The sequence below is a fragment of the Peromyscus leucopus genome, chromosome 22 (genome assembly GCF_004664715.2).
Source record: "Peromyscus leucopus breed LL Stock chromosome 22, UCI_PerLeu_2.1, whole genome shotgun sequence".
Lineage (NCBI taxonomy): Eukaryota > Metazoa > Chordata > Mammalia > Rodentia > Cricetidae > Peromyscus > Peromyscus leucopus.
In genome coordinates, this window is record NC_051081.1 from 231,862 (window position 1) to 253,407 (window position 21,546).

General features: G+C 59.1%; 2 protein-coding genes across 5 annotated transcripts; one reads left to right on the forward strand and one right to left on the reverse strand.

The window, feature by feature from the left end:
• Positions 1-40: 40 nt before the first annotated feature.
• Polrmt (RNA polymerase mitochondrial) lies at positions 41-13,259 on the reverse strand. Of its 3 annotated transcripts, none has more exons than XM_028858541.2 (21): positions 13,152-13,259; positions 12,408-12,506; positions 9,843-10,378; positions 8,162-8,292; positions 7,882-8,068; positions 7,313-7,462; positions 7,039-7,203; positions 6,777-6,947; positions 4,271-4,504; positions 3,272-4,060; positions 2,945-3,067; positions 2,648-2,770; positions 2,379-2,558; positions 2,063-2,149; positions 1,866-1,979; positions 1,721-1,773; positions 1,526-1,624; positions 766-838; positions 485-576; positions 333-403; positions 41-153 (listed from the first exon to the last, which is right to left on the reverse strand). In XM_028858541.2, the coding sequence occupies exons 1-21, from the start codon at positions 13,237-13,239 to the stop codon at positions 104-106; spliced, it is 3,615 nt and encodes a 1,204-aa protein (XP_028714374.1). In that variant the 5' UTR covers positions 13,240-13,259; the 3' UTR covers positions 41-103. The 3 variants fall into 3 exon arrangements, with proteins under 3 accessions (XP_028714374.1, XP_037053709.1, XP_037053710.1); XM_037197814.1 differs by having other exon boundaries at positions 2,648-2,794; XM_037197815.1 differs by lacking the exons at positions 41-153; positions 333-403; positions 485-576; positions 766-838 and having other exon boundaries at positions 1,526-1,641; positions 2,648-2,794.
• Positions 13,260-18,503: 5,244 nt separating this feature from the next.
• On the forward strand, positions 18,504-20,971 carry Fgf22 (fibroblast growth factor 22). 2 transcript variants are annotated; one of them, XM_028858561.2, is made up of 3 exons: positions 18,504-18,716; positions 19,972-20,075; positions 20,156-20,971. In XM_028858561.2, the coding sequence occupies exons 1-3, from the start codon at positions 18,530-18,532 to the stop codon at positions 20,351-20,353; spliced, it is 489 nt and encodes a 162-aa protein (XP_028714394.1). In that variant the 5' UTR covers positions 18,504-18,529; the 3' UTR covers positions 20,354-20,971. The 2 variants fall into 2 exon arrangements, with proteins under 2 accessions (XP_028714394.1, XP_028714396.1); XM_028858563.2 differs by having other exon boundaries at positions 20,179-20,306.
• The last annotated feature ends 575 nt before the right edge of the window (positions 20,972-21,546 follow it).

Here is a 21,546-nt window from a genome sequence, read left to right on the forward strand (position 1 = left end):
CTTTGGTGGGTTTGCGCGACGCCAGGAAGTGGCAGCCGGAGTAAGTGACACAGACATTAATTTATTTACACTATGCACAGGGCTAGGGACAGCACAGGGTGGGTCAGCTGAAGAAGTAGGTGGATCTCATCACCTGCTCCAGATCGAAGGTACCTGCGGGCCCGAAGAGCATGAAGCTGAGGCCAGGCCCCAGACGTGCCCTCAGGGCCAGCGCGCGCGCGCGCGCGCGCGCGCACACACACACACACACACACGCGCGCGCGCGCGCACACACACACACACACACACACACACACACACACACACACACACACGCCCCTTTTAACCCTTACCCGTCTCTGGCAATGACCGTAGCGTCTCCTGCAGCTTGGCGACCAGGACGCGTTCCGAGGGCTTCAGGGACCTGGTAGAGCAAAGGGGATGGGCAGACATGAGTGGGGGGCAGGCGGCAGGCGGGGACCAGGCCGCCAGAGGGGCAGCTCACCTGGAGGCAGAGCAGAAGCGCTTCTCCAGGAACTTCGCCAGGTCCTCCAGGATGGGCTGGCTATGCAGACGCACGAACTGCTCGCGACACACCTGAGGGGTGGCAACCCTGAGTCAGCCATGGCACAGACCCTGGGACTAAGGGGCGTCAACCCTGAGTCAGCCACGGCGCAGACTCCTGGGACTGAGGGGCGTCAACCCTGGTCAGCCGCGGCGCAGACCCCTGGGGCCGAGGCCCCATCTTCTACCCGCGGGGTGACCGGGAGCCGGGACTGGAAATACCTCGTTCATCACCGGGATGTCCGCGGCGTGCGTCCAGAAGCAGTCATGCACAGAGACGAAGGTCAGGCCCCTCCTGGCCAGGGAGACCCCAAGTGAGGCAGGTGCTGTCGGGCCACCGCCCTGAGCCTCAGCTGACAGGTGCCTGGCTGTCCGCCCAGCACGGGCGCGCTCCGCGGGGCCCCAGTGCACACACCCGGGGTCCCCAGCGCTCTAAGCAGCACGCGTTCGGGGAGACACTCGCTTCACACACTCAAACAGCTGCTGGGTCTTAGGTAGTAAACTGACCCCAGTCCGAATCGCAGCTCAGTCCAGTGGCGGGTCTGTGCCAAGGACCTGCTGCTGGACCACCTGGGCACAAGGTAGGGACCCCTGCAACTTCACAGCAGCACCCCCATCCTGCCCTGCCCTTCAGGGCAGTGTCTGTCTACCCACCAGACTCCACCTCACCATCCCTGTCCCGCCACGTCGCCATATCCCTAGAAAGCAGACAAGGGTGGCACGCCCCAGGCAGCTAACCACCACGGACTGAGCGCCCATGCAGCCGAGGTACTGCACGTCCCCGGGACACACCCGCAGCGAGTGCACGCCTGCCCCCCCCCGGGACACACCTGCAGGGAGTGCACGCCTGCCCCCCCACCTGTCGGGAGTGCACGCCTGCCCCCCCACCTGTCGGGAGTGCACGCCTGCCCCCCCACCTGTCGGGAGTGCACGCCTGCCCCCCCCACCTGTCGGGAGTGCACGCCTGCCCCCCGGGACACACCTGTAGCAGTACAGGGCAGTCAGCATCATGTGGGAGGAGTCCAGCGAGTGGATGAAGTTGGGAGGGAAGCCATTCTTCTGCTTCAGAGTGTTGGGTTTCCTGTGGACCCAGAAGGGCTAGGCCTCGCCCTCTACCCCACCCTCCTTCCTGTCCCTCCCCCTCTCTCCCTCCCCCTCCCTGGAGTCTGGGACTCACTGGCTGATGTCCACCGAGCTGGTGAAGGTGAGGCTCTGGATGCCACCTTTTACCTAAAGCGGGGTGGGGGTAGGTGAGCCCGGCCCTGGGCAGGGAGGATGGAGGGGAGGGGAGGGGAGGGGAGGGGAGGGGCCTTTCCAAGTACCTGGATCTTGGCCTCACGGTGATACGGCTGTATGATGGGGATGCCCAGGGGTGTGACCCACTCCACGGGCCAGCCCGCGTGAGAGATGAGGTTGGCGCTCTCGGTCAGCCAGTGCTGCGGGGATGACGGGACCCCGGGTCGGATGGGCAAGCCGCGGCGTGGAGGAGGCCCCGGATGAGGGGTGGGCTGCCACTCACCTGGATGGCCCGGGTGCTGGAGAACATCTCCTGTAGACTTTTGAAGACCAGGCGCACGAGGTAGTGTGAGGCTTCCCAGACAAACTCCTGTGGGCACGGCGGCTGTGAACGGCGGTGGGCGGGGCCGGCAGGCCGCCCCTCCCCTTGCCCCAGCGCCGGAACCCAGGCTTCCTAGGACTGGCACCAGGACTAGCACCCAGGACTAGCACCCAGGACTAGCACCCAGGACTAGCACCTAGGACTAGCACCGGACAGGAGAGCCAGGCTCGGCCCGTGTTGAGGGGCCACACTCGGCGGGGACCCGCAGGCTGCACACCTGGGGGAAGTCGCTGACTTCGCGCAGGCGCTTCTCTATCTGCAGGCGCCCGCCGTAGCGCGTGACCCCGTACACCACGGTCATCACCGTCTGCTTCACCACCTTGCGAGTGATGAAGCCCTTCAGCACCTGGGCCACCCGCAGGCCCTCCTTGGCGTCCTCCCGGCGGAACTCCTCCACCTGGATGGGGCGGGGGGCAGGCAGGGATCCATCTGGACGTTCGCGAGAAAGCGACGCCCACGGGGACAGGAAGGGGCCCCGGCACGCACCTGCGCTGCCACCTCCCTGTACACATCCTGAGGCAGGTCCGAGGGCGTGAGGTTGACCGAGGCGGCGCCCACGCTGTCCCGGCCCAGGGCGGCGTAATGCTGCAGGCCATTGCAGGAGCCATCCTGGCCACAAGGGGCGCCCGTGAGCTGAGCCCAAGGGACCCAAAACTGACACACAGCCGTCACCCCACCTCCCTCACAAAGCAAAGCCCCAGTTCAAGGTGAGACCCACTGCAAGTGCCCGCTTCTGGGGCACCCTGGGCCCCGCCCCCGTGGGCAGTCCGTTCGAGTGCTCACCTGGTGAATCGGCAGGTGAGAGACGTAGGCAGTGGGGTCTGGGGACCGCACAGCGCGTGCCACCTCCATGCAGCAGGCCAGGGTCTGCCAGGGCTCATCAGCCTCCATCCACCACTTCCGGCCCTGTGGAGTGTAAGACCCATGGGGCTCAGAGTCAGCAGAAGCTGCCAGGGCGGCTCAGGTGACATGGGGACACAGGGGGATGAGGAGGGACACTCGGGGATGGAGACAGCTGGGGGCGGGGGTTGAGAGCATCCGAGGGAGGCGGCCCAGGCCAGAGTGGACCGAGAAAGGGAGGAGACGGGAGAAGAGGTGGCGACTCCCCACCGTCATGGGGTTGTCTGCAGAGTCCAAGATCTCCTCCATGACCTCGTCTGCGAAGGCCAGGCGCATGCTCAGTGAGTCACACTTCCTGAGGCCAGTCATGTTGACCAGGTGGATCTTGAGCCAGTCGAGGCCATGCGGCCCCAGGGGCCGGCCCTCAGCGAACTCCAACAGCGCACGCGCCAGGTCGCTGCCCAAGTGGTTGAAGTAAGGCGGGCAGGGGTAGGTGCGGCCGCGGAAGTCCATGTTGTGCGGCAGCCAGAAGACGCGGTTGCGCAGGTGCTGCGCCAGCGACAGGCGGTACAGGGAATCGATGCGCAGGCTGTGCATCTCCCGAGCCGCTTTGAGGCAGCGCGCCAGCTCCTTCCGCAGCTCCGCCTTTTGCAGAGGTGAGGAGCCGGGCGGCAGCTGTGGCTGAGCTGGCCGTGGCGCCTCTGAGGGTGGAGGAGGAACGCCCAGGCGCGCACAGCCCTTGTCCCTGAAGATCTGCAGCACCAGGTCCAGCAGGCGCCCATTGACACGCCAGGCGCAGTTCCCCAGCTGCGTGAGTGCGTCCAGGGCACCGTGCAGCTGGGTGGGAGCGCAGCGCTTCAGGAGGTGCTGGTGCTGCGTGGTCCCCTCCATGGCACGCATCAGCTTGGTGGAGCTCAGCAGATAGGCGCCGGCGTGCGGTGACGTCCAGGGCAACGGCGGGCACAGCATAGGCACTTCTGTGGTCTCAAAGATCAGCGTGGGCTCCGCTGCCGTCTCCAGCAGCTGCGTAAAGGCAGGGTGAGGCTTGAGGATGCCGATCTGCGGAGACAGCGGACACAAGAGGCATGTACAAGGGGGACTCTGCCACCACACAGGGCGAAGAGAAAACCCAGAGCCCAGGACCAAAGCAACAGCCCCCACCTCCCGGCTCTCACACATCCCAGCACCGATGGGGATGGCCGAAGGGTGCTGCCCTGAGTAGCAGAGCCCCACGGAACGGCAGTCCTGTTGCTGTGTCCTCCCCCTCACCTGGCGGTAGCTTCGGAAGGAGTACACGTGGTAGAGCACCGGGATGAGGTGGCTCGAGCCCTGCGGGGTGGCCGGGGTGGCCAGGCTGCGCGGCATCTGCACCGCCTGCACCAGCAACTCGGCCAGCTGCTTGCCCAGATGCAGCAGCACCGCCAGGGACCAGGGCTGCTGCAGCGGGGCCTCCAGGGGGCCCAGCGATTCCCAGTACTCCCGAGGAAGGCAGGGCGTCTCCACCTGTGGGGGGGGGCGGTCAGGAGGCCCGGGACGGCACACGTGTTCTAGATAGGGGAACTGAGGCTCAGTGGACCGATGTATTTGGGGAGGGGGTGCCTGAGGAGTGTGATGGGGAGGAGTGTGATGGGGAGGAGTGTGATGGGGGAGGAGTGTGATGGGGAGGAGTGTGATGGGGAGGAGTGTGATGGGGGGTGTGATGGGGGAGGAGTGTGATGGGGAGGAGTGTGATGGGGAGGAGTGTGATGGGGAGGAGTGTGATGGGGAGGAGTGCGTGGGGGGGGGGGGGGGGGGGGGGGGGGGGGGGGGAGGAGTGTGATGGGGAGGAGTGTGATGGGGAGGAGTGTGATGGGGAGGAGTGTGATGGGGAGGAGTGTGATGGGGAGGAGTGTGATGGGGAGGAGTGTGATGGGGAGGAGTGTGATGGGGAGGAGTGTGATGGGGAGGAGTGTGATGGGGAGGAGTGTGATGGGGAGGAGTGTGATGGGGAGGAGTGTGCTGGGGAGGAGTGTGATGGGGTGATGGGGAGGAGTGTGATGGGGAGGAGTGTGATGGGGAGGAGTGTGATGGGGGGGGGGGAGGAGTGTGATGGGGAGGAGTGTGATGGGGAGGTGTGATGGGTGTGATGGGGAGGAGTGTGATGGGGAGGAGTGTGATGGGGAGGAGTGTGATGGGGGAGTGTGATGGGGAGGAGTGTGATGGGGGGGGGAGGAGTGTGATGGGGATGGAGTGTGATGGGGAGGAGTGTGATGGGGGGGGGGGGGGGGGGGGGGGGGGGGGGGGGGGGGGGGGGGGGGGGGGGGGGATGGGGAGGAGTGTGATGGGGAGGAGTGTGTGATGGGGAGGAGTGTGATGGGGAGGAGTGTGATGGGGAGGAGTGTGATGGGGAGGAGTGTGATGGGGAGGAGTGTGATGGGGAGGAGTGTGATGGGGAGGAGTGTGATGGGGAGGAGTGTGATGGGGGAGGAGTGTGATGGGGAGGAGTGTGATGGGGAGGAGTGGTGATGGGAGGAGTGTGATGGGGAGGAGTGTGATGGGGGAGGGAGGAGTGTGATGGGGAGGATGTGGTGATGGGGAGGAGTGTGATGGGGAGGAGTGTGATGGGGAGGAGTGTGATGGGGAGGAGTGTGATGGGGAGGAGTGTGATGGGGAGGAGTGTGATGGGGAGGAGTGTGATGAGGGTGATGGGGAGGAGTGTGATGGGGAGGAGTGTGATGGGGAGGAGTGTGATGGGGAGGAGTGTGATGGGGAGGAGTGTGATGGGGGAGGAGTGTGATGGGGAGGAGTGTGATGGGGAGGAGTGTGATGGGGAGGAGTGTGATGGGGGAGGAGTGTGATGGGGGGGGGGGGGAGGAGTGTGATGGGGAGGAGTGTGATGGGGAGGAGTGTGATGGGGGGGGGTGTGGGGAGGAGTGTGATGGGGGAGGAGTGTGATGGGGAGGAGTGTGATGGGGAGGAGTGTGATGGGGAGGAGTGTGATGGGGGAGGAGTGTGATGGGGAGGAGTGTGATGGGGGAGGAGTGTGTGGGGGGGGGGGGGGGGGGGGGGGGGATGGGGGATGGGGAGGAGTGTGATGGGGAGGAGTGTGATGGGGGAGGAGTGTGATGGGGAGGAGTGTGATGGGGAGGAGTGTGATGGGGAGGAGTGTGATGGGGGAGGAGTGTGATGGGGAGGAGTGTGATGGGGAGGAGTGTGATGGGGAGGAGTGTGATGGGGGAGGAGTGTGAGGGGGATGGGGAGGAGTGTGATGGGGGAGGAGTGTGATGGGGGAGGAGTGTGATGGGGTGAGGAGGAGTGTGATGGGAGGAGTGTGATGGGGAGGAGTGTGATGGGGGGGGGGGGAGGGTGTGGGGGGGGGGGGAGGGGTGGGGGAGGAGTGTGATGGGGGAGGAGTGTGATGGGGAGGAGGGTGGGGGAGGAGTGTGATGGGGGAGGAGTGGATGGGGGAGGTGTGGGGGGAGTGTGATGGGGTGATGGGGAGGAGTGTGATGGGGGGAGGGGGGGGGAGTGTGGGGGGGGGGGAGGAGTGTGATGGGGAGGAGTGTGATGGGGGAGGAGTGTGATGGGGTGATGGGGAGGAGTGTGATGGGGAGGAGTGTGATAGGATGGAGAGGATGGGGAGGGTGTGATGGGGGAGGAGTGTGATGGGGTGATGGGGAGGAGTGTGATGGGGTGATGGGGAGGAGTGTGATGGGGGAGGAGTGTGGGCGGAGCACATAGCGAGCAGAGGAAATCCCACAGAGAAGGGGTGTCTCCAAGGAAGGCTGCCCCTCACCTGCGTGTCAGAAGCCAGCAGCCGCAGGTACTTCGAGTACTGCTGTCCCAGCTTCTGCACGTGGTTGGTGACCTGCTTCTGCTTCACCAAATGCCGATTTAAGACCCGAAGGCCCAGGTCTTGGGCCAGGTGGAGGAGGGGCTCGCCCTGGGCCGGCAGCACCCGCAGAACCTGGGGCGGGCGAGCGACAAGAGCTCAAGCTGCGGCCGTCTGAGCCCGGCCCTCGGCCCTCCTCCGCCCGGGGCCTCCAGACCCGGCCCACCTGCATCAGCATGCCCACAAACTCCTCCTCACTGAGCAGGCACAGGAAGGGGTAGAGGGTGGGCTGGCCCTCGTGGGCCTGGCAGGCCATGGTGGCCTTGGTCTGCTGCAGCACTCGGAGCAGCTCCCTTTCCCACTGCTCCCGCAGCGTCTTCAGGGTCTTCCGCTGTGGAGAGCGGCTGTCACAGCCCAGCACTGAGAGCTCCCCGCCGAGACCTCCCAGGCCCCGGGCTGGGCTCACGGCTCCAACCCACCGGCCAGGATGAGGCCCTTACCGCCTCAGTGACCTCCTTGGTCATTACTGGGGCCTTCTCCACCGACGGGATGCAGACGCAAGGGCTCAGCTCCACACGCAGCTGCTCGTCAAACAGGTCCCGCAGGGTCTCCAGGGGCAGGTGCAGCTTCGGGTAGGACTTGGGACCCTTCTGTTGGGCACAGGAGACAATGCCAGGCAAGAGGCCACCTCACTGCCTCTGCCCACTCAGAGCAAAATCCTGGAGGACTAGGAACTGAACACACGTGTACCCAACAGCCAGGAGGAACAGCCCAGGGTGCGCGGACAGATGGACACACAGGATGCCCTACAACACATTGGAATACTACTGAGCCATGAATGGGAGCAAGGCTCCAACATATACCACAGCATGTAGGGACCTTGAGGACACTGTCATCAGTGAGCCAGACACAAAAGGCCACACAGTACAAGGCTCCATGACAGGAAGTACCCAGGACAGGAATCCCGAGGAAGCAGATTTGTGGGTGCTCGTCTGGGAAGGCGCCAGTCTAGCCTGTGCCTGCAGGTCAGTCTTCCTGAGGTGGTGGCAGCTTCCCGCGTGGGGCTCACCTTGGCGTAGATCTCCTTGAGCAGTGTGGACGTGTTGACCGGATCTGGGGCCTGTGGCGGAAGACTGAAGGCAGGCTCAGCCTTGAGCACGGCTCTCAGCACTGCGGCCCGCTCATCCCCGGCCAGGTCCAGGTCGGTGAAGATCTGCTGAGGCTGGAAGCCTGCCTCCACCATCTCCTTCAGACACCTGAGGCAACGTGGGACGGGACGGTGCAAGGTCAGCACCGGGGGACTGGCTTGCCCCAGGGGCACGGGCCACACCAGCACACTCCAGACCCACCTCTGGATGATGTGGACATCCTGGTCCCTGCGTCCCATGCACTGGAGTGCGGCTGCGTAGGAACACAGGTCGGGAGAGAGGCCAGCATCCTTCAACATGACGAACACGTACACCAGCTCCTTGAAGGAGCCCTAGGGGCATGGGTGAGGCAATGAGGTCCAAGGACAGCACCTGGACCCCTTCTCCGAGTCCCCTAGGGACCCAGCCTTTGTATCCGTGATCTGGCAGGGGATCTGGACACCTCGGGGTGTCCTTCTGAGGGACAATGCGTTAGTGGGGATTGAACCTTGGGCCTCATGCAGGCCAGGCATGCGCTCTACCACTGAGCTCCAGCTCCAGGACCTGTGTTTGTTTGCAGGCTGGCCTTGACCGGAGCCTCTGCCTCCCGTCTGTCTTATGTTTCTTTTCTCATTTTGTTTTGTTTTCTATCTTTGAAATAGGCTCTTTCAGAGTTGGAGAGACGGCTCAGCAGCTAAGAGTGGGGGCTCTTCCAGTGGACCCAGGTTCGATTCCCAGCACCCACACGGCAGCTCACATCAGTCTGTAACTCAGTTCCAGGGATCTGACGCCCTCACAGAGGCATACATGCAGGCAAAACACCAATGAACATAAAATAAATAAAATAAATAAATATATATATATATATAAAAGGTCAGGTGTATAGGTGCATGACTTTAATTCCAGCACTTGGGAGGCAGAAGCAGGTGGACTGATGTGAGTTCAAGGCCAGCCTGGTCTACAGAGGGATTTCCAGGACAGCACAGCGCACAGCCAGGGCTGCACAGAGAAACCCTGTCTTGGGGGCGGGGGGGGGGGGGGGGGGGGGGGGGGGGGGTGGGGGAGGAAGGAGGAAGGAAGGAAGGAAGGAGAGAAAAGAAAAGAAGCCAGGCGGTGGTGGCACACGCCTTTAATCCCAGCACACGGGAGGCAGAGGCAGGCGGATCTCTGTGAGTTCAAGGCCAGCCTGGTCTACAAAGCGAGATCCAGGAAAGGCACCAAAACTACACAGAGAAATCTTGCCTCGAAAAACCAAAAAAAAAAGAAAAGAAAAGAAAAAGGTCTTGCCGTATTTCTCAGGCTAGCTTTGTTTTGTTTTTGTTTTTACGACAGGGTTTCTCTGTGTAACAGCCGTGGCTGTCCTGGAACTCTGAGATCCACCTGCCTCTGCCTCCCAAGTGCTGGGATTAAAGGCGTGGGCCACCACTCCCCACAGAGAACTACACCCAGGCCTTCTTAGTCTCTTATCTTTAGTGGGGAAGGGGAACAGAGTTTTTACTCTGTAGACCAGGCTGGCCTCGAACTCAGAGATCACCTGCCTCTGCCTCCCAAGTGCTGAAACTAAAGGTGTGCGCCACCACTGCCCAGCTCGTTTTTTTTTTTTTGTTTGTTTGTTTGTTTGTTTTGTTATTGGTAGCAGTGGTGGTTTGTTCTGTTTTTAAGATGTACTTACTATGTATACAGTGTTCTGCCTGCACATGCGCCTGCAGGCCAGAAGAGGGCGCCAGATCTCATTATAGATGGCTGTGAGCCACCATGTGGGTGCTGGGAATTGAACTCAGGACCTCTGGAAGAGCAGTCACTGATCTTAATTGCTGAGCCACCTCTCCAGTTCCTGGTAGTGGTTTTTAAGGGAAGAGTGTTTTCTATCGGAAAAGCCTAAGGAACTTGGACCGGGGCTCACCTGTCGGGCCCAGCCCAGCATCACGGTGTTATACATGTCCAGTGTGAGCAGCGGCTGCTTGTCACACTTGTGCTGAGTGACCAGCACGTGATGGGCGAGGGCCATGTTGCTGGTGCAGGCGCAGCACTCAAAGAAGGCCAGAAACTTCTGCTGGAGGAACAAGGTGTTCGGCTCTACCACCACGGCCTTGGCACTGGCTGGGGTGCAGGAACTGAGCTTCGGCAGGGCGGCCTGCAGAGCCCGGGCCAGCCGCCGCTCCTCCTCCTCTGAGCTCCTGGCTGCCCCCTTCTTGCTTGGCTGCAGGCAGTCAGCCAGATCCTTCCTGCTCCAGATCCAGGGCTCTGTGTGCAGGGTGTGGGTTTGCTTCTGCTGCATGTCAAGAAATTCCTGGCGCTTCCGCTTCATCTCCTTCTCGGCCTCCAGCTTCTGGGACCAGCGGCTGCTGCGGCCCTTCGCGGGCCGGTCCATCTGCACCTTCTTCCCCTTCCCCTTGGATCTGCTCTCTGCCTGCAGCTGCCGCACCCGAGCCTCCAGCACTGCGGAGAGAGGGGGACTGGGGACCCACTCCTGCACCTCGCACGCTCTGAGCCTGGGCTCCAGGCTCTACCTGCCACACCGCTTCCTGCTCACCACAGCCTGCTCACCGCTTCCTGCTCACCACGGCCTGCTTCTCTCCCTCCTTCCCTCCTCCCAGGCTTAGGGCTCCTACCTCAGGGTCTTCGCACATGCTGGCACTGGCCAACATATCGGGACCTCTGTGTGAGGTCGCAAGTATTCAGGCACATACTTGATGCACATGGGTAGTGACAGAGCAAACATTCCTAGGTCAATGCCCCAAGTGAGTGTTCCAAATGCTCACATTTTCTCCAAAAGGCAATTAGTGGCACTATACAGAGGGCCCCAGCCACACAGCTACTATGTGCTCAAGCTAGTGCACAAGCAGGTCAAAGCCTGGCTGGGAACACGGCATACAGCAACAGGCGCGGTGAGCGCTGAGCACAGACAGACAGCACAGACATCGCCAGGACCAGCTGACTGTCTGCCATTCCCACAGCTCCACCACAGACATCCCCAGGACCAGCTGACTGTCTGCCATTCCCACAGCTCCACACACAGACATCCCCAGGACCAGCTGACTGCCTGCCATTCCCACAGCTCCAGTCCCTGGTTCGTGGCCCATTGGCCAGTGTGAGGCAGGGACCTGGCTCAGGTCTTCACAAAAAGAAACAAAGTTGGGTTTGAAGGGTGGACGGAGAGGATCAGAGTTCTGGGTGAGACCCTGTCTCAACACACATGCTCTTGGCTCTCAGGGGACCTCACAAGGCAGGTGGCACATCTGTGTGAGGCCTCCTGAAAAAGGAAACAGATGGGGAGCAGGGACACTGACTGCCCCTGCAGGGACCCAAGAGCCAAGAGGGTGCGAAGGCCCTGGGGCAGGAGTATTTGATGTGGCAGGAGAGAAGTCAGCGTGACTGAAGCTCTGCGGCCCAAGAAACAGGGCATTTGTGCTCTTGACAGAAAGAGGCCTCATGAGAGGAGACATGGACCGTGCACTAAGTCTTTAATACCCTCTCTGGCCAGATGACAGATTCCATCTTAAGGTTGCCAGGATCTCCGTGTGTGTGTGTGTGTGTGTGTGTGTGTGTGTGTGTGTGTGTGTGTCCCCATCCCAGGAATCAGCTGTTGCTGATGGAGGAGCAGGACCATGGCTGTGCACAGTCACTATCTACGTGTCTGTCTGTCTGTCCCTGTCCCTTCTGCAGCTACCATGCAGACATGACATGGTGTCAGGAGGGAAACCTGGATGATGGCCTGGGACATCCTGTCCACTAGACTTGGTCCCCTAACCCTTAAAATTGGGTTCCAAAGCCAGGTGGAAGTACGCATACCTTTAATCCCAGCACTAGGGAAGCAGAGGCAGGAATTTGAGACCAGCCTGGAATACAGAGGACAGCCAGAGCTACATAGAGAAACCTTGATTTGGAAACACCAATAAATAAATGAAGTAAAAATTGGATTTTTCACAGGGCAGTGGTGGCACACGCCTTTAATCTCAGCACTTAGGAGGCAAAGGCAGGTGGATCTCTGAGTTTGAGGCCAGCCTGGTCTACAGAGAGAGTTCCAGGACAGCCAGGGCTACACAGAGAAACTTTGTCTGAGAAAAACAAACAAACAAAACAATTGGGTTCCAGCTCCACCCTGACTGTTTAGGACTCGAGCTGGAGACTCTCTACCTCAGCAGAAGACCACTCCAATGACAAATGTACCTTGGGCATTTGTTCAGGTTTAATCTGGGGCCCCAATTGTCTTCCTGGAAGTGAGAGTCCTGGGGATGGAATTACAACAGCTCCCAGAACCAGCCCAGCACACAAGAGGACCCCACAGGCCACGTACAGGACACAGGACGTTCAGGCAACACTGCTCGGTGGACTCCGGACCACACTGACACACTGTCTTGGTGTGGTCAGGGCCAGTGAGGAGCCCATTCCCTCAAGGCCTTCAGTGTAAGGAGCCAAGGCCGTGAGCCCTGCGAGGGGTGCGGAAGGGCGTGGGGTGCCAGCTTACCTTCCAGCAGCTCAGCATGGCCCCACTCCTTTTGGGCATCTTGCTCACGGGGGCTGGCAGCAGAGCTCCTTCTTGAGCTGCAGAGGCCACTGAGGGTCCCTGAAAGAGACAGGAAGGGTGAGACTAGAGAAACCACCGCCTCAAGTGGGCACCCCAACACTCTGGAGGCTGAGTGGAGTGTAGCCTGAGACACATCGTGAGTTCCAGGTCAGCCTAGGCTAGTGTGAGGGCCTGCCTCAAACTTAACTCACGCATGCCCAGAAAGAAACGACATCAGAAGACAAGGACAGCCAGGCATGGTGGTACAGGCTTGTGATCTCAACACTCAGGAGGCATGAGTTCGAATCCAACATCTCGCATGAGCCACATGGAAGAACCATGCCTCAAAAAATAACACCCACCCCCACCCCAAATAAATCAAGACCCAGGAGAATGTAAGCTCAAGGGCAGAGCAGGCCAAAGCTACCGGAGTCGCGGTGCAGGATCCAGCAAGGACTCATAACTAAAAGTGGCCATAAAGGTCAAAGTCAGAATCCAAAAGTTCCCAACAATGGGTTAAGAGGGCTACAAACGCGAGCAAGAGTCAAAAGTCAAAGTGCCCTGCGGATTCCCCTGGAAACGGAGTGCCAGCTAGTGCCCGAGCGGGTTCCCGGGGACTCCTCCATAGGGCAAAGCGCAAAGGCTGGAGGCGACTGGACCCCAAGGAGGCGAAAAATCACAGCCTTGGGTCCGACGCTGCTTTACCTTCCTCCGAAGTCGGGCGGCGGCGTCCAGAGGAGCTCAACGCCCTGCCGAGTCCCGCTGCGCCTCTGGTCCAGCGTAGCGCCGACATGCCGCCCGCTACCCACACAGCGCACGCGCGCGCGCGCGCACCGCCAACCGGGAGTTGTAGTTCCGAGACTGCCGGAAGGCTAGTTACGCTCGGCTCCGCGAGAGGCGCCAGAGTAGAACTACAACTCCCAGGAGGAAGCGCGCAGTGTGGCTGCAAGAGAGCAGGCGCAGAAATACTCTGCGCATTTCATTGGCTCTTTTCATAATCCAAGTTTCCTCTGATTCGATTTTTTCCTTGCTTTTTTTTATATTTTTTTTAATTTTGGTTTTTCAAGACAAGGTTTTGAAAATCTGTTTATATGTGTGTGTATCTATATATAACAGAATATATATATGAATGTATATGAATGACACAGAGTCTCACTATGTAATCATGACTGTCCTGGAGTTCATTATATTTGGACCAGGCTGGCCTCAAACTCACAGAGATTTGCTTGTTCTGCCTCCCCAGTGCTGGAATTATAGCTTGCACACCCATGCACAATCCCCTATTTTGTTTTTTCTTTGTGTGTGTGTGTGTGTGTGTGTGTGTGTGTGTGTGTGTGTGCGCGCGCGCGCAAATGGAATCAGCAGCCTTACAGATGCAAAAGAAATGTAAACAGGAGAGATGGCTCAGAGCTTAAGAGCACTGGCTGCCCTTCCAGAAGTCCTGAGTTCAATTCCCAGCACCCACATGGTGGCTCACAACCATCTATGATGAGATCTGGTGCCCTCTTCTGGCCTGCAGGGATACGTGCAGACAGAACACTACACATAATAAATAAATAAATGCATACATACACAAACAAATGAATAAATGAAATGTAAATAGTACACATCCCTATTCATTCATTCACTCACAGAGTCCCATATAGCTCTGGCTGGCCTCCAGTTTACATGTATGGGAGCTGACCTTGAACACCTCACCCTCACGTCTCCACCTCCCCAGCGCTGGGACAACGGAGGAGCTGCAGTACCAGGCCTGATGTGTCTGGTGCTGGCAATGCTTTCTGTATGCTAGGCAAGCATTCTGCCCTGACCCCAATTCCCCTGCACCCCCACCCTGCCTTCCAACCCTCCTGCCTCTAATTCAGGAGTGTTGGGATGACAGGTATGCACCATCATACACAAGCATTTTATTCTTGAGACAGTCTTGCTAAGATTTCTAGGCTGTTCTTGAAGTAATTCTGTAGCCCAGACAGTATCCTCCTGAGATGAGAGGAGGCCTGGACTGCCAAAACTGGCTTATCTTCCCGCTTCCCAGTTCTAAGACTACTACTGTCTGGAGGTCCTCAGTGAGCGTAGGACATGGTGTGTGTAGTGGATTTATAATCCCAGCCCTCTGGAGGTGGAGGCAGGAGGATTAAAATTCAAAGCAATAGCCTGGGGCGCATAAAACTGTCTTAATGAGACAGACAGACCCACAGAGAGGTGGGGGTGACCCATGCCCTCAGCACTCGGGAGACAGAGGCAGGGGGATCTCTGCAGATTCAAGGCCAGCTTGGTCTACAGAGTGAGTTCCAGGGCACCCAGAGCTATACAGAAAAACTCTGTCTTGAAAAAATCAAAAGAGAGAAAGAAAAAAAAAGTCTCTTTAGGGCTGGAGAGGTAGGTCAGTGGTTAGAGTATTGGCTGCTCTTCTAAAGGACCAAGGTTCAATTCCCAGCACCCACATGGCAGTTTGCAACTGTAACTCCAGTTCCAGGAGACCTCACATTCTCACACAGACATATATGAAGGCAAAACACCAATGCACATAAAATAAAAATAAATTATTCAGAGACAGGGATGGAGGAAAAGAGATTGATTCCAACAAGTGGCCCAAATGTGCAGAGCATGGATCTTAGAAAGATGTGTAGAAAGCCCAGGTCTGCTTAAGCTTCAACTAAAAATCCAGCTACAGTCCAGGATCATGTTTCCCCTTATCCTAGCCTCAGTTTACCTCCACAGACAAGCGGACAGGAACAGAGCAAGAAGAGTGAGCTAAACCGGGTGTGGCAGCCCACGCCTTCATTTATTTACTTTTAATGTTTATTTATTTGTTTATTTTATGGATATGAGTGCTATGTTTTCATCCACACCAGAAGAGGGAATCAGATCCCATTGTTTGGGTGGGAGCTCCACCTCACACAGCTCCTCCCCCCAGAGAGGCTCAAGACAACTCCCACAGGGGATATATAAGCGGCATTCCCAAAAACAGACTCATGGTCCTTGGTTCCTCAGGTCTCATGTCACTGTCTCCTCTCTGCAGGGCCAGGGAATCGCCCAAGAGTACTTTATCCATTAAACCTGGGCTTTCCAAATTGGTCTGATTCGGTTTGTTGCAACCAGGAGGAGAGGCGCCTTCAGGAGGCCTAAAACTTATCACCCATTACAGATGGTTGGAAGCCACCATGTAGTTGAACTCAGGACCTCTGGAAGAACAGCCAGAGCTCTTAACCTCTGTGCCATCTCGCCTGCCCCAGCCCATGCCTTTAATCCCAGCATTTGGGAGGCAGACGCAAGCTGATCTCTGAGTTCAAGGCCAGCCACGGTGGTTACACAGAGAAACCCTGAAGGAAAGAGAGAGAGAGAGGAGTGAGCTAGACACAGGAGTGCCGTAATCCCAGCTCCTCCAGCATTCGTTTGCAGCCCCCAGGCACTCCGCTTAGTTGTGGGCCGTCAAACCTCGAAGCATGCCCGCTTGAGGCTCCGCGAGGATCACCAGGCTAGGACCAGCTTTCATGTGGAAGACCTACTGCAACAACAGGGGTGGAGGGAGAATGCCAGCCAGTGCAAAGGCCCTGAGGTGAGTGGCTGAACCACTGGAGAGGCCTCAGCACAGGAACTCAACAGATTTCCTCTCCTTAAACTGAAGACCCGTGGCCCCTCAACTACACATTCCAAGGTGCCCAAGCAGGCCTGGCCTTGCTGATGTCACAGGGTGAGAATAATTTCAACACTGAGCATTGCCCTCCCCAACCGGCTCGGCTCATTCCCTAGGGTACCTGGGGCATGGTGACCTCTTCCTGGGGTCAGCCTCCTGTTCCCCAGGGATGAAGTAGCAGGACCTATAACTCCAAGACATCAACAGCTCCTCAGATCTTTGAGGGCTGGAAGAACCATGGGCTCGAGTTCTTCTCCTGTCCCTTATTATTCAAGTTCCTCTTTGATTTGCTAAAGCACCAGACTTTCCACCTCAGAGTTTAAATACTTTGCTCCTAGTCAACAGATTCTAGACAAGGATGCTACTCCTGAGCCCACCCAAGCCCCTCACTGGGGATTCTGGTATCTAGAGCTAAGGTAAACATGGTGTGGGGTAGGAGGAGTGTGGAGGGGACCTGAGGCTGTGACTCAACTCTTGCGTAGACTCCCCAGTGAGGGGCTGTGGGCGTGGTCGGGGTGAGCCACCTAGAATCCCCCAGTGAGGGGCTGGGGGCGTGGTCGGGGTGGAGCCCCGCCCAGAATCCCCCAGTGAGGGCCTGGGGGCGTGGTCAGGAGTGGAGCCCCGCCTAGAATCGCCCAGTGAGGGCCTGGGGCGTGGTCAGGGTGGAGCCCCGGCCAGGATCCCCCAGTGAGGGGCTGGGGGCGTGGTCAAGGTGGAGCCCCGCCCAGAATCCCCAGTGAGGGGGCCGGGGGCGTGGTCAGGGTGGAGCCCCGCCTAGAATCCCCAGTGAGGGGCCGGGGGCGTGGTCAAGGTGGAGCCCTGAAGCCCAATCCTGATTCGTCTTCACAATAAAAACCTGGAGTCAGATATTGAGGGTGAACGCTGAAAGATCAGAGAAGCAGAGCAGCAGCCACCAGGGACCTCTAACGTCTTCGAAGTCTCAGACTAAATGGGCAGCAGATCCTGTCTCCACCTCCCTAGTGCTGGGAGAATCCAGAGACGGGAAGTGGACTTGAGTACTGGAAGCAGGTAAGATAGGATGACTCTCATGGGGATGATGGAACGCTCTGGAGTTTGACAGGTAAGGGTTGCCCAACGCTTGTGCACTAATAACTCAGTTTATACTTTAAATGAGTGATTTATGTGGTATGCAAATTACATTTCAATGAGCTGTTATTAAATTAAACCAAGTCAGACACCTCCCAGGCGTGCGTCCTGGCCTCTCATACAGGGAATCTAAAAATGTCCAGGGGCGGGTCCAGGGGCTGCAAGGTGTTCACCGCGGAATGCGAGCTTCCAGTTTCAGCCACGGAACAAAAGTGGCTGGGTGGCATTGGTACTGTGTGCTACATTGTTTGCCCAGCATTTCTCAGTGTAGCCTTCCAGACAGACACCTCCTTGTCAACCTTCCTCACAGAGGAAGCACTCAAGTGTGGACCATCAGGAAGGGTCACGGGGCCTTGTGCCATATGTATGTGGTGCGAGCAGCAGATGGACCCAGGCACGGACATGCTGGTCCACCTTATCCTGGACAACCCCCCACCCCCGGCGTGACCTGCCCAGGGCCAGGAAGACGGGATCTACTGAGCCACCAGGAAGGAATCCTGGCATCCTGAAGGACTGGTTGTCTTTCCAGAGGGCTCCCCAAAAGGTAAACTTGTCAGCAAACCTCACCCTAGTGCTATTTAAAGGTGCCCCTGGGCCAGGGGGAGGGAACTGGCGTGGAGGGCCAAGGTTCCCCAGCACCAGTGACTCTAGGCTGCACCTGAAGGTCATTGCACCCATCCTCAGAGCCACTGGCTGCCATGGATGTCTCCTGGGGATGGGTGTGGCTGCGACGAGGAGCAGGTGTGGGGGTGGACACACCGCCCTAATTCTGCTGCCCAGACGCCGTCCTCTTGTCCTCAATGCCCCTAAGCTGGTGGTGACATACCTGTCTGTCCCTCCCGCCCAAACACAGGTCCCTGCATCTGTCACGCTGCCCACCATTCACCCCATCCCTTCCCTGTCCGTCTTCCATGGCAGAGCCCCTCCCGAGGGGTGGCTTCAGAATCTCTAAGACAAGGGAGGCCACACTGTCCTGACACCTTCTGAAGTCTTGTTTACTTCATTGTCACGTGCCCATCTCTTCCACAGTCTTCTCTCGCTGTCTGTTTCTTCTCGATCCCTTTCTCCTGTCTCTCTGGTTTCTGTCTCTCTCCATCTCCGGTCTTTCCGTCTTCAATTTCTGTTCCTCTGCGATCTCGTCCTTGTGTCTCCCTCTCCACTCCCGCACCCTCACCCCCGGGGTGACGGCGACCCTCCTGTGGGACAACGGCGTGCAGAACCCCCGCGTGTGATGCCCCGGCCGGCGGCCCCGCCCCCGGCGCCCATTGGACAGCCGCGGCCCTAGCCCCGCCCCCGACCGTGCAGCTGGGCCACCGCGCGCTGGCGGGCACAGGTCGGGATGCGCCGCCGCCTCTGGCTGGGCCTGGCCTGGCTGCTGCTGGCGCGGGCACCGGGTGCCCCGGGCGGGTACCCGCATCTGGAGGGCGACGTGCGCTGGCGCCGCCTCTTCTCCTCCACCCACTTCTTCCTGCGAGTGGACCCCGGTGGCCGGGTGCAGGGGACGCGCTGGCGGCACGGCCAGGACAGTGAGTGCTGGGGCAGGGAGATGGGCACACCTCCTGTGGGCTCCCGGGCGGGCAGGGGCCTCCGGGTGGGGTCCCCGGCCTATGTACAAGGTCAAACTGTGCATGCCCAGTGGGACTGAGGCAGGAATCCTGCTCCTGGGATTGCGACCTGCCTGAACTGGGGTTCGCTCTGTTCCCAGACACCCCTATTTGGCAAATGAGGTAAGAGGGATGCCCTGATCTCAGGGTCCTGCTAAGAGACCAGGAATGTAGCTGGGTCCAGACAGAACCCTGCTTTGCATACAGGAGACCTTCCATAAGTGCTTGTGGTGTGTATGTGGCGAGGAAAGGTCACGGTGTGGAGGAAGCTGGGGGTGGTGGAGAGGCCACAGCCAGCTCCCCTGGTACTAAAGTCTGACAAGAGTTCCTGGGAGGGTTTGAGCTCAGCCCTGGGCAGGTGACAGGGCACTGCCCATCCCAGTGGCTTTCATCTGGGTTCCAAGGCCCTCATTAGGCCACACAGGACGAGGGCTGTGACAGGGGACTGGCTGGGCAGGTCCATCCGTGGTAGCACAGCCAGGCGGAGCGGCCCCAGGCTGGGGAAGAGGCCCAGCTGAGTGACCTGGGCCCTTCACTACTTCTGAGATTTAGATCCCACCTCGATAGGGATGGGGGTGACAGATGGGCTCCCTCCTTAATGTGGTAGTTACTGTGTGGTGCTGGCCAGGAGGATGCAATGCTAAGCAGGATGGCCCACGGTCATGGGCCTCCCCTGGGGTGGGGCAGATGCACTCATTCCGTAGGTGATAGGGACTGTGGCACAGTGGTGTGACTATGTCCCAGAGTGGGGCCTCGAGCTTCTGGAGAGGGCCTAGATGCCTGTGGTGGGATTTACCTCCCGGAACCGGTTCCTGGAGGGAAGCTGAGACCCAGGCAGGTAGGGCTTGCCAGGGCAGACGAGCCCAAAGCTGGCTTCTCCAATCCTGGGCCTCAGTTTCCCTTCTGGAAATGTGTACAGTTGGCACCCTCCACCCAGGGTTGTGTAAGCGCTATGAAGCAGAGGGCATCAGCCGGTGCCCAAGCACGTCAGCGCTAGCCATGGCCTGGCTCCCCGGGTCTTTTCTGGCTGGCGCCTGGCGGCTGTAGACAGACCCCTCTTCATGCAGGGAAGCTCCGTGTTTGTTGTGGAGTCCTAGTCTCCAGGGTCCATGCCAGCGGGGGTTGGAGACAGTCCGGTGTGGCTGCTGCCTGACTGTCCTCTTCCATCCCCTCTCAGGCATTGTTGAGATCCGCTCTGTCCGTGTGGGCACTGTGGTCATCAAGGCTGTGTACTCAGGCTTCTACGTGGCCATGAATCGCAGGGGCCGCCTCTACGGGTCGGTGAGTGATGGGCAGTGGGCGGCCACCGGGAGGCGGTGGTTGGCGGGGCAGCCAGCCAGCCTCACATACCCGCACTGTAGCGGGTCTACTCTGTGGACTGCAGGTTCCGGGAGCGCATCGAGGAGAACGGCTATAATACATACGCCTCACGACGATGGCGGCACCGCGGCCGACCCATGTTCCTGGCGCTGGACGGCCAGGGCGTTCCTCGGCAAGGCGGGCGGACACGGCGGCACCAACTGTCCACACACTTCCTGCCAGTGCTGGTCTCGTCTTGAAGGGCTTGCTGATGGCTGAGGAGGCATGGGCAGCGGAGAAGGCCTGGAAGATCTGGGGTTGGGCAGCCAGGTGCCCAGGCCAGAGACCCTGGGCCCACACATGCCTTTCCTTAGGTCACAGGCTGTGTGTCTTCTGGCTGCCAGGCAGGGAAGTATGGAGGGTCCCTCAGGCGAGGCCACTCTCAGGGGGTACACAAAACTGGCAGTTTCCATCCATCTAGTTTGGAGGTGAGGACATGGCTGGGCTCAGCCTGACCTGTGCTCTGGGAACAGCATGGAGAGGTTTGGAGGTGGGGACGCCCCAGGTGGATGAGGAAAGTCCAGACAGGGTCAGGGAGGGTGGACACGTTGTGGAGGGCATGGCCCAGGTTGGCGGTAATAGCGACATAGACCTGTGCCATGTGGCCAGAGTAGGGTTGGAGCCCAGAGCACTTCTTGCTCTTCCAGGGGGAGTGAGTTTATTTCTCCCACGAGGTCATTAGTCATGTGTATGTCCCACTCCGGAGGATCCAACTTCCGTTTCTGGCCTCTACCAGCACCTGTACTCAAGTGCACAGAACTTGCTCCCCATACACATAAAAAAGATACACACACACTTTTTTTTTTTTTTTTTGAGACAGCCTCTGCATATTCTTGGCTGTCCTGGATCTTGCTCTGTAGACCAGGCTGGTCTCAAACTCAGAGATCCTCCTGCCTCTGCCTCTACTCGATTAAAGGTGTATGCCACCACTCGGGGCTGATGTGGGGCGTCTGGACACTAGATGGGTTCACCATGTTCCCAGGAGTCACTGGGAGAGACCAACCTAGTCTCACCTAGATCACATCCTGGGGACGCCAGTGTCAGCTTCTGTCCCAGAACCATCAACAATAAATGTCGTAAGCTTTGGTGAGCATGGTTGCTCGTCACAGAGGCAGGACAGAGACACTGCTGACAGCTTTCAGAAGGGACACTCTGGTCCTCGGCAGGGACAGCATCTCCAGAGAATGGCGGTCTGCATGGTACCTGTGGGTGGCATCCTCTCTGCTATCAGGCTGTCAGGGTGGGATGTGGCTGGCAGCTTCATTTAAGCACCCCAACCCGAGGAGGCCAAGACTCGTGCCCCAGACCATGGCAGAGTAGAGGGCAACCAAAGGTTAGTTGGCTGACACCACGGCATGGCCAGGCCTGAAGTAACACATGGTCCTCTGGGCTC